At 48.0% G+C, this 17,999-nt stretch overlaps 1 protein-coding gene across 1 annotated transcript in view; it reads right to left on the minus strand.

The window, feature by feature from the left end:
• Positions 1-17,999, minus strand: part of TG (thyroglobulin) — a 236,675-nt gene that overhangs the window by 172,105 nt on the left and 46,571 nt on the right. Inside the window, exons 21-25 of the mRNA XM_032873495.1 lie at positions 17,145-17,294; positions 12,760-12,930; positions 7,371-7,487; positions 6,606-6,721; positions 3,099-3,207 (exon numbers count right to left, since the gene is read on the minus strand). Of these exons, the coding sequence (XP_032729386.1) occupies positions 3,099-3,207; positions 6,606-6,721; positions 7,371-7,487; positions 12,760-12,930; positions 17,145-17,294 (663 nt within the window). The remainder of the gene's footprint in view (positions 1-3,098; positions 3,208-6,605; positions 6,722-7,370; positions 7,488-12,759; positions 12,931-17,144; positions 17,295-17,999) is intronic.

The raw sequence follows: 17,999 nt of genomic DNA on the forward strand, positions 1-17,999 counted from the left end.
TGTCAGCCTTGACCCCGTGGTTCTGTTTCATTTTCATCAAAACACTTACAACCCTCTGAAATGAGCTTATTGCTGGGTCGATTCCTTTATCAGTCAGTGCTTCTGTCTGTTCTACCTTGTTGGAGCAGCAGGAAACTTCCTCTTTGTAGACATCATCTGTGAAACGAGGCGTTGGGCTAGACAATCGGGAAAGAACCTTCTAGTACTGTCTTCCTTTGCAACTGGAAAATCACATGGCCGCTCGTCCATGTTCCAGGCCACAGAGTCTAAGTGGGCGCAGACAGGACGGTCCTGGTAGATGGATCAAGGTCCTGTCTTCTGGGTCACTTAAGGTCAGGCGTGTGAATACATGTGCCCCGGACGTGGGAGGCTTTCAAAACCTGTGTCTATTCCCCCTCACTGGGGACACTTGATCCCTGTCTTACAGCCTGGAAACTAAACAAGTGGTTCCTGAGCAGAGATGGTGCTAGGCGGTGGGGAGGTAGGAGTCTGGACCTCCCTTCTCTGCTATCTTAGGATGCAAAATGGCTGTGTCTGTGCATTTTCTGCTTTAAAAAAAAAAAAAAAAAGGCAAAACAAAACATAAAAAGCCAAAAAAACAAAACAAAACAAAAAAAAACCCAAACCCCAGTTCTGCCCTGATTTAGTTTGGCAGCAAGGAAGTTCTCAATTTCTGTTGCAATCCTCCCCAAAGTATAAACTTTCAGGAGACAAGGACAAATAAGAACAAACACTTTGAAAGAAATAGAGTTGCCTTTTTAAAAAATGTGATAAAAGGCCAAGGATTGGTTTTAAAGAGTATTTGGGGGGGGGGCAGGGGTTACTTGTTTGATTTTGGTTTTCCTTTTTAGGAAAAAAAAAAAAAACCTCTGTGCTCTGTTATTATTTTTAAATGGATAAAAAAATTATAATAATTGCAATAAACATTGGGGCAGAAATTCTAGTCACCTGGCCACAGATGAGAGAAATCCCAGCCCTGCCGGACTCCACTCTCCCAGGGGAGCCCTCCCCTCGGACAGAATGCAGGCCATAGGTGAAGGCAAGGCCAGAGACAGAAAGCTACAGAAACTTGACTCTGCGGTGGGCTGCGGACCACTCCAGAGACCCGCCGAGACTCGAGGCCTGGGCCGTGGCACCGTCTTCACATTCTGCCAGCTCTTTGCTGTCGTCTGAAACTGCTGGGAGCCCAGCCCCTTGAGCTACAGACCTGGGAGGTGGCATACCTGCCTCCCTCACTGCCAAGCCCCAGGCCCTCGGCCTGGCCCCAGGCTGTCTTCTGGTCCGAGGCCTTACCCGGGGTCATCAGAAACGTGTCCGCAAGAAGGAAAACCATCTTAGAAATCTCCTGCTTTTGCTGTTTACCCAATGCTGTGCAGTGTTCTAGAAGCACAAGTAACCTCACCCCAAACCTCCCAACTCCCCAGCTCACTGGTGACTCTTATTTAACTAGTGAGGAAATGGAAGCCCAGAGAACATCAGGGATCTTGGCCAGACAGTGAGGGGCAGACGGGCTCAGTCCAGGCAGGCTAGCACCAGCACCCTTACCCTGACCCCAGGGAACGTGGGCCCAGAAAGCAGGGACCAGCAAAGGGTCCCAGCTTGTGGGAGGCCTCCACGAGGCCCAGGGCTCACACCCTGTGCTGCTGACCCCTCTCTTGGGCCTGATGGAGAGAAGGCAGGAGACGAGCAGGACAGAGCAGACAAGGACAGCCTTCCCTGTCCCCGCTCTATGAAGCCATACAGGGGAATTCAGACACACTTAGGTTCAAACCCACCTCCCCAATTTATTAGCAGTTTGACCTTGTAAAACTCTCCTAATCTCTTTGAGCCTCAGTTTCCTTATCTGTAAAACGGGGGCAATGAACCCTTTCTTGCCTTCCTCTGGGAATTTCTGTGAGGGTGGATGAAGGCTGTCTGGGGAAGCAGGTTGTAAACCGGGGGCTATGATACACCTTTGTTACTCAAAGCGTGGCCCTCTGGCCGTCAGCTTTGGCATCCCTGGGAGGTTATCTGAAAGGCAGAGTCTGGCCCAACCCCAGTGTACTGACTCTGCATCTGTATTTTCTTTCTTTTTTTTTTCCTTCTTTCTTTTTTCTTATTTGTTTATTTATTGTGGTTTTTAAATTTTTTTTATTTAATTTTATTTTTTCAGTGTTCCAAGATTCATTGTTTATGCACCACACCCCGTGCTCCATGCAATACGTGCCCTCCTTAATACCCATCTCCAGGTTCACCCCTCCCCCCACCCTCCTCCACTCTAAAACCCTCAGTTTGTTTCTCAGAGTTCACAGTCTCTCATGTTTCGTCTCCCCCTCCGATTTCCCCCAATTGACTTTTCCTTTCCTTCTCCTAATGTCCTCCATGTTATTCCTTATGCTCCACAAAATGGTCATCATCACTAGCCGTGGGGGAGATTCAAATCAAAACCACACTGAGATACCACCTTACACCAGTTAGAATGGCCAAAATTAACAAGACAGGAAACAACATGTGTTGGAGAGGATGTGGGGAAAGGGGACCCTCTTCCACTGTTGGTGGGAATGCAAGTTGGTGCAGCCACTTTGGAGAACAGTGTGGAGATTCCTCAAGAAATTAAAAATAGAGCTTCCCTAGGACCCTGCATTTTCACAAGCCGGCAGGAAACAGGCATGTGCAGTGCAGCACGTTATGCAGTAGGCCCCGAGCAGGCTTGGTGAGGGGAGGAGGGCTTGGAGGTTCGGAGCATTATGAGAAGGTCTGGTAACTTCCAGGGCTGGTGGAGACCAAAGGGTGGGGAGTGCGAAGCTTCATGAGTGGGAAGGCCTAAGAAGGGCGGCTACCAGGAGCTCAGAGCCCATCCCCCAGCTGGGGATGCTCCCCGCTCACAGGCAGCCCCCTCTGGGGGTTGCAGGGAACACGCAGTCTGCCCTCAGCGAGGCTCTGACCACAGCCCCCCCATCTGCTCTGCCACTTCGTTCCTCACCTGCAGAAGGAGCCTCCCCACCCCAGGGGCTGGGGACACTGTGGCCCCTCCTTCAAGGAGCCGGCTAGGAAGCAGCTCAGAACACCAGCCAAGTAAAGCCACCAACGCCCCCAGCCTTCCAGCTGGACCAACCTACCCTTTTTCAGATACACAGCTGGGGACCCTTGAGCCCGGCTCCTCACGGTCACCCGACACTTAAGACTTCCAAAGCCGGTGGCCTTTGAATTCCCCAACGTATCTTGATGCTGGAGATGAAAAGAGGCTGCATTATTACCCCGTGATGGTCAATTCAATTCCACAAACATTTATCCAACCCTAACCATGGCGAGGCACTGGGGCTACAAATATAAAAAAGAGAAGGTTCCCGCCCATTGGTTTCTTCCAGTCTTTCAGAGCCCACAGACATGTAAGCGGTAAATTCCAGCCCAGGGTGTTAGCTGCAGAGACACATGGAATTCCAGAGGGGGTCACTGTAGAAGAGGGAATGATTAATTCTACTGAGAAGGGAAAGCTAGATAAGTTTCCCAGAAAACGTGAATCTGGGTGGGGTACTGACATAGGAGTAAGAGTTCGTCAGTTGGAAATAAAAGAAGGGGGATTTTAAGCAAAGGAAACGGCAGAAATGAAGTTAAAGAATTCTGTGGTGTTTTGAGGGCTAGAGCCCATGGTTCTCAGAGAGGAAAAGAGAGGCAGGAGCCAGCCCGTAGAAGTCCTTATAGGTGTAGCTTGTATCCGGTGAGGATGAGAGGAAGGTTCCTAAGCTTGGAAATGAGGTCAGACTTCCAAAGCCTTGCCTTCCTTGCTAATCTCCGATCTCTCTTTCTGACTCTTTCCAGCACTCCTGCTGTGTGGGGGTGGCAGGATAAACCCGTTTTTATCAGCTTGTGTTTGGTTCCTAGAGTTCTGCCTCCCCTTAGGGTTGCCTAACTGAATTTCCCAGCTGTGGGAATCTTCGAAGACCAGGAGCTAAATCAAAGTATCTGAAGGAACAGCTCTTCTTCCTTTTCAGAAGACCTGAGCTCAGTACAAGGATGATGGCCTGGGGATGGGGGGAAGGGCCTCTGAGACCCGGAGAGTCCTGTACTTCTGAGAAGGGCGTGGGTGGCGGGTCCCAGACTAGAGACCCCATGCAGGGGTCAGACCTGGAGGGCGTGGGGCGACTATCAGCAGGACCATACACCAGCAGCCTAGACCCATGGCACAGGGTTCCTGTTTTGGTAAAGAGTACCTTCCACACCCCAAACCTAACCCGGACACAAGGTGCTGGGGACCCTGAGGGCAGGACCTGGCACTGAGGTCTCAGCACTGGGTATGGACTGTTTACGTCACTCATGATCCACGACTGACTCCTTACCCTTGTGCCTTAGGTAGCACTGAGAGCCCCGGGTCCTAGAGGGGAGCCCTGTGACAGCTGAGACGGGATTTCTGTCAGCCTGTCAAGCGATCCTGACAACAATGGTGACCACAATCATAACGGTCACTGAGCTCTTTCTCTGAGGCAGAAACTGTCCTGTAAGCTTTTCCAGGTATGACTTTACTCAGTCCTCACTAGAATTGGGAGATACAGGTGCCCTGCATCCTAGGTGATGATTGTGAGGAACCAAGGGACAAAGAGCAACAAGCTAGCAGTGGGCTGGGACCCAAACCTGGGACAGCCTGCCTCCACAGTCACCTCCTGAACAGTCCCTGTGACAGACGGTCTCTCCCAGGCTGAGGAGTTGGAGGGAGAGTTCATTCCTATTTTGCATTTTTTTTTTTTTAATGAAGACATGTTTTACTTCTTGTAGAGTAAAATCTATACTTACTAAGCAAGCAGTGGTCAGGGCATCAGAGGCTCTAATGACCAATAATTCAATACTTTTGTTCAGGGAAATGTCAAGTACTTATACGCACTCAGTAAATATCAGCTATTTTCGTTATTAATAATCCTATAAGCTGGATCTGATCCTTAGGGAAATAGAGGAGAATTTCTTTAGGTCAGAGATTCCCAGGGATGTGATAGCTGCCCAGGAAGCGGGGTCACTGACTAGGACCTCAGACCTCTTGACCACAAAATACCTATGGGAAGTGTGGACAGAGGTGTCCCATTAACAGAATCACATTGACACAGACCAGCCAAGGTGAGGGGACAGTACCTAGAAAGCCTGAATAAAAAATAAACCCACCCGGTCTGCGTTGTGCAACAGCCTTAATGCCCATGGGTCCTGCCTGACCGTCACGAGCCTGAGAACCTGACCTCCCGCCCCACTCCCCGGCTCCATCTCCTCCTGGCAGATCTTACAACAGGCCTCAGTCACCATAGCAAGGAAAAATAAAGCCACAGTCATCCTCCCCCAAATGCTTTAACCTTTAAACTCAAAGGAGCTAACATTGCCTCGACTACTGTGTGTCTTGTGTTAGCTTCTCATATCCTCACCAGAAAACTTTGAGGTCAAGCCTCCATGTTACAGACAAGGAGTCTGAGGTTAGGAATCTGCACTTGGTCTAAAAGCCCCAAACTGACAGGCTTGGGATTCAGTCCAAGACCCCTCCCTGTCTCTTCTCTGGCTCCTGCAGCTGCAGACCCTGGCCCGAGTCCTAAAATTCAGGGGTCCACCTTGCATGCCCTTTCTGGGATATCACTTATGAACACACACTCACACCCCTGCACAGGTGCATGTGCAAAGGGCACGTGGCAAAACTACTAACACATCTGCATGTCCTGAACACTGTGACATAAAGGGGCACCTGGGTGGTTCAGTCAATTGACTGTGTGACCCTGGGTTTTTCATCTCAGGTCATGATCTCAGAATTGTGAGTTTGAGCCCTGCACAGGCTCTGCACCCAGCAGGGAACCTGCTGGAGACGCTCTTTCTCCCTCTCCCTTGGCCCCTCCTCCGGCTCAAGCTCTCTCTCTCTCTAAATAAAATCTTTTTTTAAAATGTGAAATAAATCACGTACATCCGTAGAATGGATTGGTATGCTGCCATTAAAAAGAACGAGGTTCATTTTAAACAGAAAGTTAAACATTATGTGAGATAATCAAGGTAGAAAATAATATTAAGAATAATATTATAAGATCTTACCATTTAAATAAACCAAAAAAAAAAAAAGGATGCTTATAAACACATAGACATTTTCTGGAAGATTCCATGAGAAACTGGAAGAGTAAAAATGGAGATCTGCATGTGGTTAGGAGTTGGGAAGTTAAGACAACTGCTTCCCTCTCTATCTCCGTCTATCTTAATTCATGGTAACAGCGAAATTGCCAGCTTTGACCTCCAGACACAGTTACTTCATGTGGTTCAAACTAATATTTAACATTTTTCTTTTTAAACTATAATCATATTTTACTCGTACACTGGAAAGGAATGCTGGAGTCCAGCAGTCAGAGAGACATGCTTTTAGGGCTCTGGACAAGGTCCCATCATTCCAGCGACCAGTCTGCCCAGTGAGATAAGCTGGTGGGTCCCAGAAGGGAGTGCTCATCACCGACATGCCCTCTGACCCAGGTCATGAAGCGATTCTGCTCAGACGGACTCTCCCTCACACAGCCACAGCCTGAGCCATCACTGGTCCATGCGGTCTCCATTTCCCGAAGTCTGATGTCTATTCAATCAGAGCACATCGGACACAGAACCCCCACGCAGCTGCCACGACTCACCTGGGCCGAAGTTGTGCAGGCGATGTTGTCACTTGTCCAAGCATAGAAATCACATGAGACCTCTGATCCCACCGTGGACACCGCGAGGAAGCTGCAGGTCTCGTCCAGAGCACAGTCTGTGGGCAGAACGGGCCAGTCGGCGCCTGTCACTCTCAGGTGATGCTGAGGACAGACGGACACATGCCCCCACCCCCAACACACCCAAACACACACTCATCTGTAACGGGGACACCAGTGACCATCCCAGACTGGAGGGTTATGATCTTGTAACAATCCTTGTAATCTACACACTCAGTGAAGGAGAGTTGGTGTCGCCCTCTCTGGCCTGGCTGCTGCTACAGAGAGATAGTTCTCCCAACCAGGACAAGTAGGACTACGAGGAATCCACGTCCTTCATTTCTGCTCCCCTGTGTTTGGCACCGCATTGTTCCTGGTACACAGTAGGTGTATTATAAAATTTGAAGTGAAATTATGAGTTGGATATACATTTTGGGAATCCTTTGATTTTCCAAGTGTTTTCTTTTAATTTAAATTAAATTAGCGAGCATATAGTACATCATTAGTTTTTGATATAATGTCCAATGATCTATTTGTTGCGTATCACACCCAGTGCTCATGACTTCGTGGGTCCTCCTTAATGCCCATCATCCAGTGTTCCGGTAAAGTGTAATTTCTCATCAGGGTTTCAATGGTTCTTTTCGATTCATCTTGCCAACGTCAGCTGAGCCGATCTCTGTGTGTGCCCACCTCCTCACCACCCCTTACCTGTCAAGCACTGCAGCAGGGGGGACTCAGAGCCAGGAACTTTGGACCTGCCCACTGCAGTGACATTGGCACCGAGGATCACTTGAGATTCTGGAACCTTCTCAAATTTCCGCATCACTGAAAGGAAAGCAGATTGATCAAATGTGACTCTAAAAGGCAGGGGGCTCTACAGCCAGAAAAATGGCCAGGTCAAGAAACCCCTTTCCATTCACAGCTCTTGGTCACACAGATGTCCCCAGGAGACGAACTCCTTTTGAAAATACTTTGTATCTGATGCGGAGAGCTATGTGTCATCATGTCTCCTTCTGCTCCCTCATTGTCAGGAGGTAAGGAGAAAATCCAATATTATGTTAGTCCTTATTACTCATTTTTCTCATTGATATGGATTTTCTCTTTAAATTTATAGTTTCTGGTCCTGATCATTGAATGCTAAGTATCTTATAATTATTTTATTAAAAATTGAAAGTTTCATTTCCTTAAAACAATTTTTACTTCCTTCTGGAAAGCAGCAAGTTATCTTTTAAAAGACAAATAAAGCAGGCACAAGTGGGTTCATGTCCATCTGAAGACGTGTCCTGTGGCCCAGGCATCTTCATCACAGTCTTTGTTTGAGTGGTATTTCACTGTCTGTTTCTCTAGCTACCATCAACACGCCTGAGTTCTTCTCTGGCAGGAATGACAGAGACACATGCTCAGGGAACTAAACAGAGGAGAAGAAATAAATACAAGATCTCGAGACAATAAGACTCAGAACTCATTCCTCACCAAGCGAAAAGTACAGTGGGCAACTCACAAGGAATGAGACTCATTTTTGAAACAAACAAACAAACAAATGCCCAGAGGTGTCAATGGTTTGTGAATAACTATCAAAACCAAGCCCCGAATTCACCATTAGTTTTTTTGCAGACGGAATTACAAGCACACACAAAAGCATCCATTCTCATACACTATTGCTTCATGAAACAGACTTATGGCTAGATTGGTTTTTATCATATCAATATATTCAAGACCACCCAAAGCAAACTCTTCTCCATGTTTATAATTAGTGCAGAAAAAAAGCTCATTCCTTCTGACAAACATGTGGGAGACAGGATGCTATTACGAGAGAAATAGCATGTTTTACGCCTTCACAAATTCTGATATAGAAAAAAACTCAAATTCTACCAGGGATTCCTTCCATGTGGATCACTGAAGTTGTCAAGTTCATGGGCTCAGCCCACGCTCAACTCTTCTGTTTTCATCTCTTCCTCTCTCTCCCTCTTATTTATTTATTTTTAAATTTTTATGCCCTTTGCTCTCTTGTTTATAGAGCCTGCCGGTTCCAGTCCAGCAAACCCCAAGCTATATTCAGCCCTTTATCCCTAAAGTTTAACAGGTAGAGACAGAGGCTCACAACCTTGTAGCAGACTAAACAAAATTAGACAGGTCTTTCAGTTTCCGGCAGAAGTCTTCCCAGAGGCTGAAAATGCGGTCAGTGTAGCACTTGAGTTAGACACTCTGCTGGTTTTCGCAGAAGGGACACCTTGGTGACGAAGATCTTCACGTTACGGCATCCTGTGAGGAAGCTCATTGCCAAACACAACAGAAACAATCCAGGCACTAAGTTGCTGGTAATTCCGTAGAATATTGCAGTAGCTGGCGGATTTCTACAGTCTAGGGGTACAATTTCCCACAGGCCACATTTTGACTCAGTAGGGTATTTGCAAACGTCTTGGGAAAGTGTAGAGGGTCTACATGAGAGCTATTTAGGTGCCCATCTCTTTCCAAGGCAAGGACAATGCTCTGAGAATACGTGAACACCCGCCAGCTGGCAGAGTGACCGAGGCCTACTCTCCCGCACATTAGATGGATGCACTGAAGAATGAATGAAAGACTACCGAGATCATTGCAGCCCCAGGAAGCCTGGGAACATTGCGAAGATCCCAGCATAGACCTCTGGGCACCCGACATGCTCTAGGAAGGCTTGGCATGGCTCAGCAAAAAGCAGAATGAGGAAACTGGATCTAGAATTAAAGGAAGATGAGCTTATGATATCTCCAGCAGCCAAAGTCAGCAAGTAAACGACTCACTCTGGGCATAAACTAAGGGTTTACCAATAGGTGATACAGAGAAGACAGAGGGGGACCACCACAAAGGGATGTAGCAGGCAGTGGGGGAAGAGTGCCAGCTCTCCGGAGCCCCTCCCTCGTGCACTACCACCCCTCACCGACTCTGTGTCCTGGTGCACATTTCAATCTCTGAGAGCCTGATTTTGTGGTTGGGAGGATTAAACCGAAGAACATGGAAAAGCTGGTATATGACCGCAATTCAGCAGCTGCTGGGTCCCTTGGCGCCCCACAAGGACACCTGCTTCACTCACTATCAGGGCCCGTAAAACTGGCTGCAGGAATTGCACTGGTGGGAAACTCTCCATCCCTGATGGTCTTTAGGGAACAATTTCAAAGACGCCCAAATAATTACAGCAACTCTTTCATTCTGCTGACAAGCACCAACAACCATGGGATAGAACAAAAAGTAAGCTATGATCCTAGCCCCAAAGGGTAATATTACCTAAGGAGGCTAGAACCCAGAGTGGAGGGTGAGGCGTGTGATTCTACTTTATCCCGAGAGCAGTGCAGAACCTCTGAAGAGTGGTAAGGGGCAATGCATAAACAGAACAGCCTTGTAGATAGTTGTTCTGAAGCATCGTGGAAAAATCGTTGTGGGGGGGCACACTAGAGCAGGAGGACGAGGGCAGGTTACAGTAGTAATCCCTGTGGGTGGAAACCCTGAGCTGGACACAGCGGGTGGAAAGGAGGCAAATCTCCCCCACCCCCACCCCACCCGGAGATAAAGCTGACATCTATACCTGGGCTTTTTCTAGAGGACAAAGGCCTCAAAAATAGGACTGCAATCCCTCTCCCCGAGGGGAAGTTCCTCTCAAAGTCAAGTTGATTGGCTTCCAAGAAGGGGCTACTGACATCCCATGGGGACCCAGCTTCTTAACATGGAAATCCTCCTGATTACCCGGAGAGGGAAACCTGAAACTTCGAGCTTTGCATAAGAAGCCAGAGACTGTGAGGTCCAACCTGGAGGCTGTTGGTCAGCTGGAGCCTCGCAGATGCGTCACTGGAGTTGACAAGGCTGTCCTGTTGCTCATAAGCCCTTCTGGGACCACTGACGAAGCTGTCCTTTCTGCTCTGGATGAGCACAGGGCCCAACGAAGCCTGAAACGCTTTGCCGAGTGCAGATTAAACTCTGGGCACCAAGGTATCCACAGGGAAGCAGAAAGGAGAGGAGTTAAAAGGCAAGCATCTGGGTGACGATCCCAGAATAGCCAGGGTAGTCAGGGCCCAGAAAATTGCTCCACACTGTGGCCGGCCTCTGCCTCACTTGGGAAGGGTGGCTGGGTCCGCCGGCCCCATGGCCAAGAGCACCTTCAATCGTTAACGCCCCTGATTGCTGTTTCTGCTCAAGAAGAGGAATACCGGGGGTGGGGGGGGAGGATTAGACTTTCCCTGGATTTACAGTTTATTCACGGGGACATGCGCACACAGCTGGGCACACACATGCACCCACACACGCGCGCGCGCCCACACACACACACACACACACACACGCACTCTTGAGATGCATTAGTGCTTTGCCCAAGAAGGGAATGATTGTTCTGAGCATTACAAAATGGATTTTCTCAGATGTCGGGTGTGATTAGCTGCCGCCAGTTCCCTAGAGAGCAAGAGCACGTAGGGTGTGTGTGTGTGTGTGTGTGTGTTACAAGTGTGTAGAAGTCTGTGTGCATGGGCAGGTGTGTGCTTCATAAGGAAGTAGATAACCCAAAGCAGAAGCAGATTGCTGTCATGGAAAGAATGGGTTTGGGGGTCAGACACTCACTGGTTCAAATTCTAGGTACGTTATACCTTGATTAGCAAGGGAGGGAAGTCATGGAGACAATTCCTGCCTCAGTTTCTTTGGCTAAATGACTGGGGACACTAACATCTACCCCTCAGAGCCTCTGTGAAGCTCACCACACTGCCTGGCCCAGGGCCTGGCCTGGCACGTAGTAGGCCCATGTACATCAGACCCTCTCCTAACGCAGAAATCTGAGAGAGGCACCTGGCTGGTCAGTGGGTTAAGCCTCTGCCTCCGGCCCGGGGCCATGGTCATGATCTCAGGGTCCTGGGATCGAGCCCCGCATCGGGCTCTCTGCTCAGCGGGGAGCCTGCTTCCTCCTCTCTCTCTCTGCCTGCCTCTCTGCCTACTTGTGATCTCTCTCCCTCTGTCAAATAAATAAATAAAATCTTTAGGAAAGAAATAAAGAAAGAAGGAAAGAAAGAAAGGAAGGAAGGAAGGAAGGAAGGAAGGAAGGAAGGAAGGAAGGAAGGAAGGAAGGAAGAAATCTGAAAGATATGGGCAGCTGGTGTCAGCCCTGTCTGCTCAGGCGTGCAAAGGTCAGCCAGACCTCGGGCAGGAAGGTGGCTGCAGAATGGTCAGGCAAAGCCCTAAAGACTTGGAAATGTCAGAATTGGGCATGCCTCTGCCTGTTCCTTGATTCACAGAGGAGTAAACAGGCGACTAATATGACTGAGTCTTCTCATGATTCTGATAAGCTTACTACCTCTCTCAGTCACGTCATGGCTAACATGTTCAACTCCCCTGCAAGGCAGGCACGAACAGCCCCATTTGACCGAGGAGTAAACTCTTGAAGGTCAGTAGCTTGCTCAGACTACAGAGATGCTTAAGGGCACCACCGAGATAGAACTAGTTCTGACTCGACGACTCCCATCACACTTGCTATTGTAGGTCAAGTGTCGGCTCACCCAGGACTTTCCCACCCATCACGTCACTGAACAGCTGTGCCTTGCTCAGGATGGTGCTCAGTGAATGCTCGTTGCCCTTGTAGGATGGCATTGGCCCTTCAGGGTCAGGAGAATGCTGGGGGCACTGAGGGTCAGAGAAGTTGAGAGATTAGCTCTGGTCACCCAGCAAGTAAGTTATGGAACCAGGACTGGCATTCAAGTCTTCCCACAATATCCAGATGAAAGAGAAAAGCTGACCAGCTTATTAGAGGCACACTGCCCACAAGAACGGGAAACTCAGCTCATTAATTATTTTTAAATCCATGCCTCATACACACTGGAGTATTTGGGGGTGATGTTCGTGATGTCTGAAATTTACTATCCAATGATCAAAAATAAAAGAGAGAGAAAGAACAAGGAGGAAAATGCTGACAGTTTTTGGACCTAGGTGGTAGGTGACTTGTTTATCCCACTTTCAGATCCTACATAGATTAAAAATTTCCAAAATAAAGTCAGAAACAAATGCATCTCATGGGTTTCTCTGCTTCTAGAAGTCCCCTGAGAGCCCATGCCCTCTCCCCAGTCACGTGGCTGATTTCACCCCCAGCACATACTCAGACACTGGGAGTCGGAGAGAGGGGCCTCCATTTCTGACCACAGTAGCCTCCGCCCCTCGCCGTCCACGCAGAAGGCCTTCCCACTGTTCCTGTTCCTCTGGCTGGCTTGGTACTGGCCGTTCTGGTCACACCACAGGCCCTCCTCACTCTTCTGACATTCAGTGACACCTGCAACGGAGACATGAGTTCACCATCACTGATGTGCTTTCGGGACCCCTTTCCTTGGTGGTCCCAGGTGGCCCGTTGTTGACATCTGATTGCAAGTCACAGGTCTCACCCAGACACTCCCCAGCTTCAAATTCATCAGTATTCCCACCCTTTGGTCAAAAGACTGCTGGGGGAGCCACTAAACCCCGAGGTCTGGCTGCGCCCATCTAACTATACACACGCCCCCTGTGCTTCCACAGTCCACAGGGCACTCAGCGCCCAGAGCTCTCCTTCGTCTCGGATGCAGCCCTCGATGCAATCCCTGCTTCCTCAGGGAGGCCCCGGGACCCCAACATCTCGCCATTGCATGCTCCCATCCTTCCATACCTCTCCCCATAGCTGCAGCATGGCTTTTATTTCCATTTGTCCCTGTGAATGAACAGTTTGACAACTGCCCTCCTCGCTTCCTAGAGAACCTCCAAGCTGGCACGAACTTGATCTGGTTTTGCTCCCTATAGGATCCCAGGGTCTCGCTCAGTGTCTGCCATAACACAAGCTCCCCCATTGTGAGACTGTGATTTATAATAAGAAATATTTGGACTTCCTTTCATTTCTGGCACCCAGTCCCTGAAAGCTCCTGTCATTTCCTAAGTGGTGAAAGCCATAAAGGTGTCTTTTGTCACATCATAGAGGTCACTTTGGGACTGCTCTTAAGGATGGGGTTGCCAAGACAACCACACATGTGACCAGAGCATTGAAACTTTCAGTCTCTACCCCTGACCTCTGATCACCAATGGCAGGTGATTCAATCAAGCGTGCTTTGTAATGAAACATCCCTAAAAACTCAGAAGATGGGGTTCTGAGAGCTTCCTGGTGGGCGAACACATAGAGATGTGCGGAGAGCAATGTGCCTGGAGAGGCGTGGAACCTCCAGGCCTCTTGCCCATGCCACACCCTGTGCCTGTCTTACCTACCTGGTCCTGAGATCTACCGCATTATCATAAACTGGCAGTCTACTGAGTAAAACATTTCTGTGAGTTCTGTGAACTGTTCTGGCAAATTAATCACACCCGAGGAGGAGGCAGTGGGAACCTCGGCTTCAGAGCCAGTTGGTTGGAAATACACATAAGAACCTGGACTTATGAGCGACACCTGAGTGGGAGGGGGGTCAGTGGAGCTCCCAGCCTGTAGCTTGTCCATCAGAAACACAGGTAGTAGCCTGGGCTTTCCACTAGGCACAGGATGGGGGCAGTGGGGTCATTCTTATGGGACTGAGTCCTCAATCTGTGGGATCTGGTACTATCTCTGAGAGGATAGTGTCCAAATTGCTTATGGTTCGTGTGGGGAAACCCCCACCATACACACACACACACACACACACACACACACACACACATTGGAATTGGGTCCAGAAACACTCCTCCCTCCAAAAAAAGACCCAATCAATAAATACTAGCTGAATCCATGGATAAATAACTCTATTCCTGTGCTTAAGCTATTTCCTCTGCCCCAAAGTCTCTCTTCTCCACCTGCTCCATGATTAGCCCCCACTTGTCCTTCCAGACCTGGTGTCAGTTGCTATAGTAGCATAAAACAACCATCTTCATTATATTAATAATTACACACATTCATCTCCATACTCACATGTCTTCTTTTCCTATCAGACTCTCAACTCCCTTAGGACAGGGAATTTATCTCTACTTGTTTCATGTATTCAATAAAAATTTAAGATTAAAAAAGGGGCTTGATACATTTTTGATGAATGATATCAAAAGAGAATACCTTGACTTGGTTCTCCAGGGCTGGCAAGAAGTGGAAAATGTTCTTTCATGCAGCCCAGGACTTGTGAACATCTAGTTTTCTCTATTTTAAGACTATTAGTTATATGACTAACTAATGATCAATTACAACTTTGGGGGGAGAGACTACAAAGGCTACTTTTTAAATAGGATGTTTTGCATGCCAATGCATGTCATATATGAATCAAAGCATCAATAAACCAACAAATAAACAAAGAGCTACTCGGTTATCAACAGAACTTCCGAAATCATCTGGTAGACTTGCACAGTTAGGAAACAGAGGAGGAAAGTATTTGTGGGTGAGAACAGTAGTATAGAGGAATTGAGATTCTAAGAGCTAGCCTAACACCAAGAAAGAAACCAAGGAAATACTGTAATCACTTGACATCTCTTAAAACTTCGCAGACCCTCCTCCCTTGTGCTTCTCTTTCATATAATTCCATCTAAGAACACGGATCAGACAAGAACACAGGCAGAATGGTGATATTAATGCTTCATGGAGATGTTCTTAGATACAAACATACCCTGAGAGTAGACTCTGCCATTGACTCTGGAGACTCACCCACTGAAATCTATTCTGTTCCTCAAGGAAGACACCCAGGAGAATGGGGATGATATGACAGTCCTCCACTTCTGCATGGATATGCAATCAAAACTCACCCCCAAAGCAGGATGGGGATGATTCTTACGGCTCACCTTGAATATCTTAATGGGCCGCACGTTGTTGTGGACTGAAGGTTTATGTCCTGCCAAATTCAGATGTTGAAGCCTTACCCCTCAGTGTGATGGTATTTGGAGGTAAGACTCTGGTGCTTAGGTTTAGAAGAAGTCATAAGGGTGGGGTCCCTGTGATGGGATCAGTGCCCTTACAGAGAAGACAAAGACACAGGAGATCCCTCACTCTGTGTATGCACCAAGGAAAGGCCACGTGAGGGTATAGCCAGGAGGAGGGCCCTCACCAAGACCCTGACCATACCAGTGCCCTGATCTCGGACTTCCTGCCTCCCAGACCATGAAAAATAAACATTTGTTGTTGAAGCCACCTAATCTAGGATAATTTGTACGCAGCAGCCCGAACTAAGACATGCGTCATAACCATCTTATGAGGGAGGTATCATGAGCCCCATCTAACAGATAAGGAAGCTGACACTCAGAGAAGGAACGAGGGAGCCCTCAGTCACAGTGCCAGCAGGAAGGAGGGGGGAACAACCTGGATCTGGCTGGTGTGAAGCCTCAGGATCCTCCTCTCGTCCCTGCCATTTCGACAGCACCCACCCACTGCCACCTCATAAACAAGGATCCGCGCATTGCATTGATCCCTTTTTAAGAAAATATTCCTCTCGGGGGTGCCTGGGTGGTTTAGTAGGTTAAGTGTCTGACTTCGGCTCAGGTTATGATCTCAGGATCCTGGGATTGAGCCCTGCCATCCGGCTAGGTGCAAAGTCCGCTTGTCACTCTGAGGGACTCCTTGGCTGCCACTCCCCCTGCATGTTTTCTCTCTCTCTCTCTCAATAAATTAATAAAATCTTTATTTCTGGTCAGGAAACTAATGAGAGAAGGTGACTTGATCTCTTTGAGTGAATTATTTTAAAATTCTAAAATCTATTCAGATTTAAATCTTTGATGGTTTGCTTCATGTTAGCATAATTTTAGGCTAACATGGAAAGATGCATACAATGAGGCAGGCTGTGGGTCCTTGCTAGGAAAAACCCAACAATACCCAGGTGACTCTCAAGTAAGTAGGCTAAGTGAAATCACATGACCTATGGGAAGGCCACATGTACACTCAGTCCTAAGAAATTTATAGGGCCAGAAAGGGAACATGAGCTACATACTTGTAATGACTGTGGGTGGAAAATGTCTTACATTTCTCAATCTGATAAGGTGACTTACAAAAATCAGAAGTTTCAGAATCAGACAATGCCAAGATCAAACAAAGACCAGCTATGTTACCTATTAGTTGAATGACTTTGGTAAAATTACTTCTCTGAGTCTTCGCCTTCTTATCTGTAAAGGTTGGGCTAATAATATTTACCCAGAATGGGGTTCGATAGGATTTAATAAGATAACAGAGGTAAAATGTCTGACCTAGATCCTGGCAGAGGAGTATAGGCATTCAGAGGTGGGGCCCCTTTGATTACTATGCTCTCTATGCAATGCTTCTCCAGCATGGACAACTATGTGCCCCACCCAAGAGACATTCAGCAATGTCTCCAGACATGTTTGATTGTTGCAACTTGAGGGGAGGGTGTGCTACTGACATGTAATAGGTAAGGGTCAGTGATGTCCCTAAATAAACATCCTGCCATGCATGGGGAAGTCCCCAAAAGGAATGTTCTGTCCCAAAATTTCAATAGCGCCAAGGTTGAGCCACTCTGCTGTGTCCCCATTGCATTGTAGGGTTTCTCTTTCACACTAGAACCCTGCAGAACTTACAGTGCATGTGGCTGAAAGCTCCAGGGGAAATGGTCGTTCTGCCCAGGGGACATGAGACGCAGGCCATGCTCCCTGCCCGTTCTTGGTAGAATCCAACAGGACAGGGAATACAAATATCCTTCTGAAAATAGCTTCCTTCAGGACACTTAACTAGAAAAGATCAACAGATAAATGATGTTAAAGAGAAGGCTCTTGCTTTGTCGTTGAACCTCAAAACACACAGGGTATGCTAATTCCCAGCAGCAGCACAAGAGCTCATTCACTTAACCAGTACCCACAGAATCTGCTACCTGCCAGGCTCCCACAATCAAGGCTAAGCTATGGGAATGGTAGACAAGCTTCCTGCTCCCCAAGAGCTGACAGGATGTAGGATAAGAAGCATCAGAAAAGAACTTCAGATATGGGTAAAGTGAGGCGGGAGAGCAGCACTTGTTAGTAATGAAGCCCTCTGAATGGTGATGTTTGACAATGAATGATGGGGAATGCCCTAGGCAAAGAGTTAGGTGAGGAGAACCCCAAGCAGAGGGAAACACAAGGACAAAAGTCCTGAGGCAGGAATGAGTTTGGATTATTTAAGGAATGGAAAGGAAAAAGCCAGACAAAGCCAGCTATGAAGCTTAGAGCTTAGTAGACAAAGGGAAGAATGGCCGGAGACGAGGTTGGAGAACAACCTGAAACAGGAGGGTCCATCCCTCGGTCACCATGGGAACACTGCCTTAAGTGAGGGCCATGGTGGAGCCCAGCCAGGGGGAAAAGCTTTGGAGTTGGCCAGACTGGCTCATATCCCTCTGCCTGCTACTCCCAAATGACTTTGGACTTCTTCGAGCCTCCATTTTCTCCTCCATGAAAGTTAGT

The sequence above is a fragment of the Lontra canadensis genome, unplaced genomic scaffold (assembly GCF_010015895.1).
Source record: "Lontra canadensis isolate GAN:19392208 unplaced genomic scaffold, GSC_riverotter_1.0 scaffold49, whole genome shotgun sequence".
Taxonomy (NCBI): domain Eukaryota; kingdom Metazoa; phylum Chordata; class Mammalia; order Carnivora; family Mustelidae; genus Lontra; species Lontra canadensis.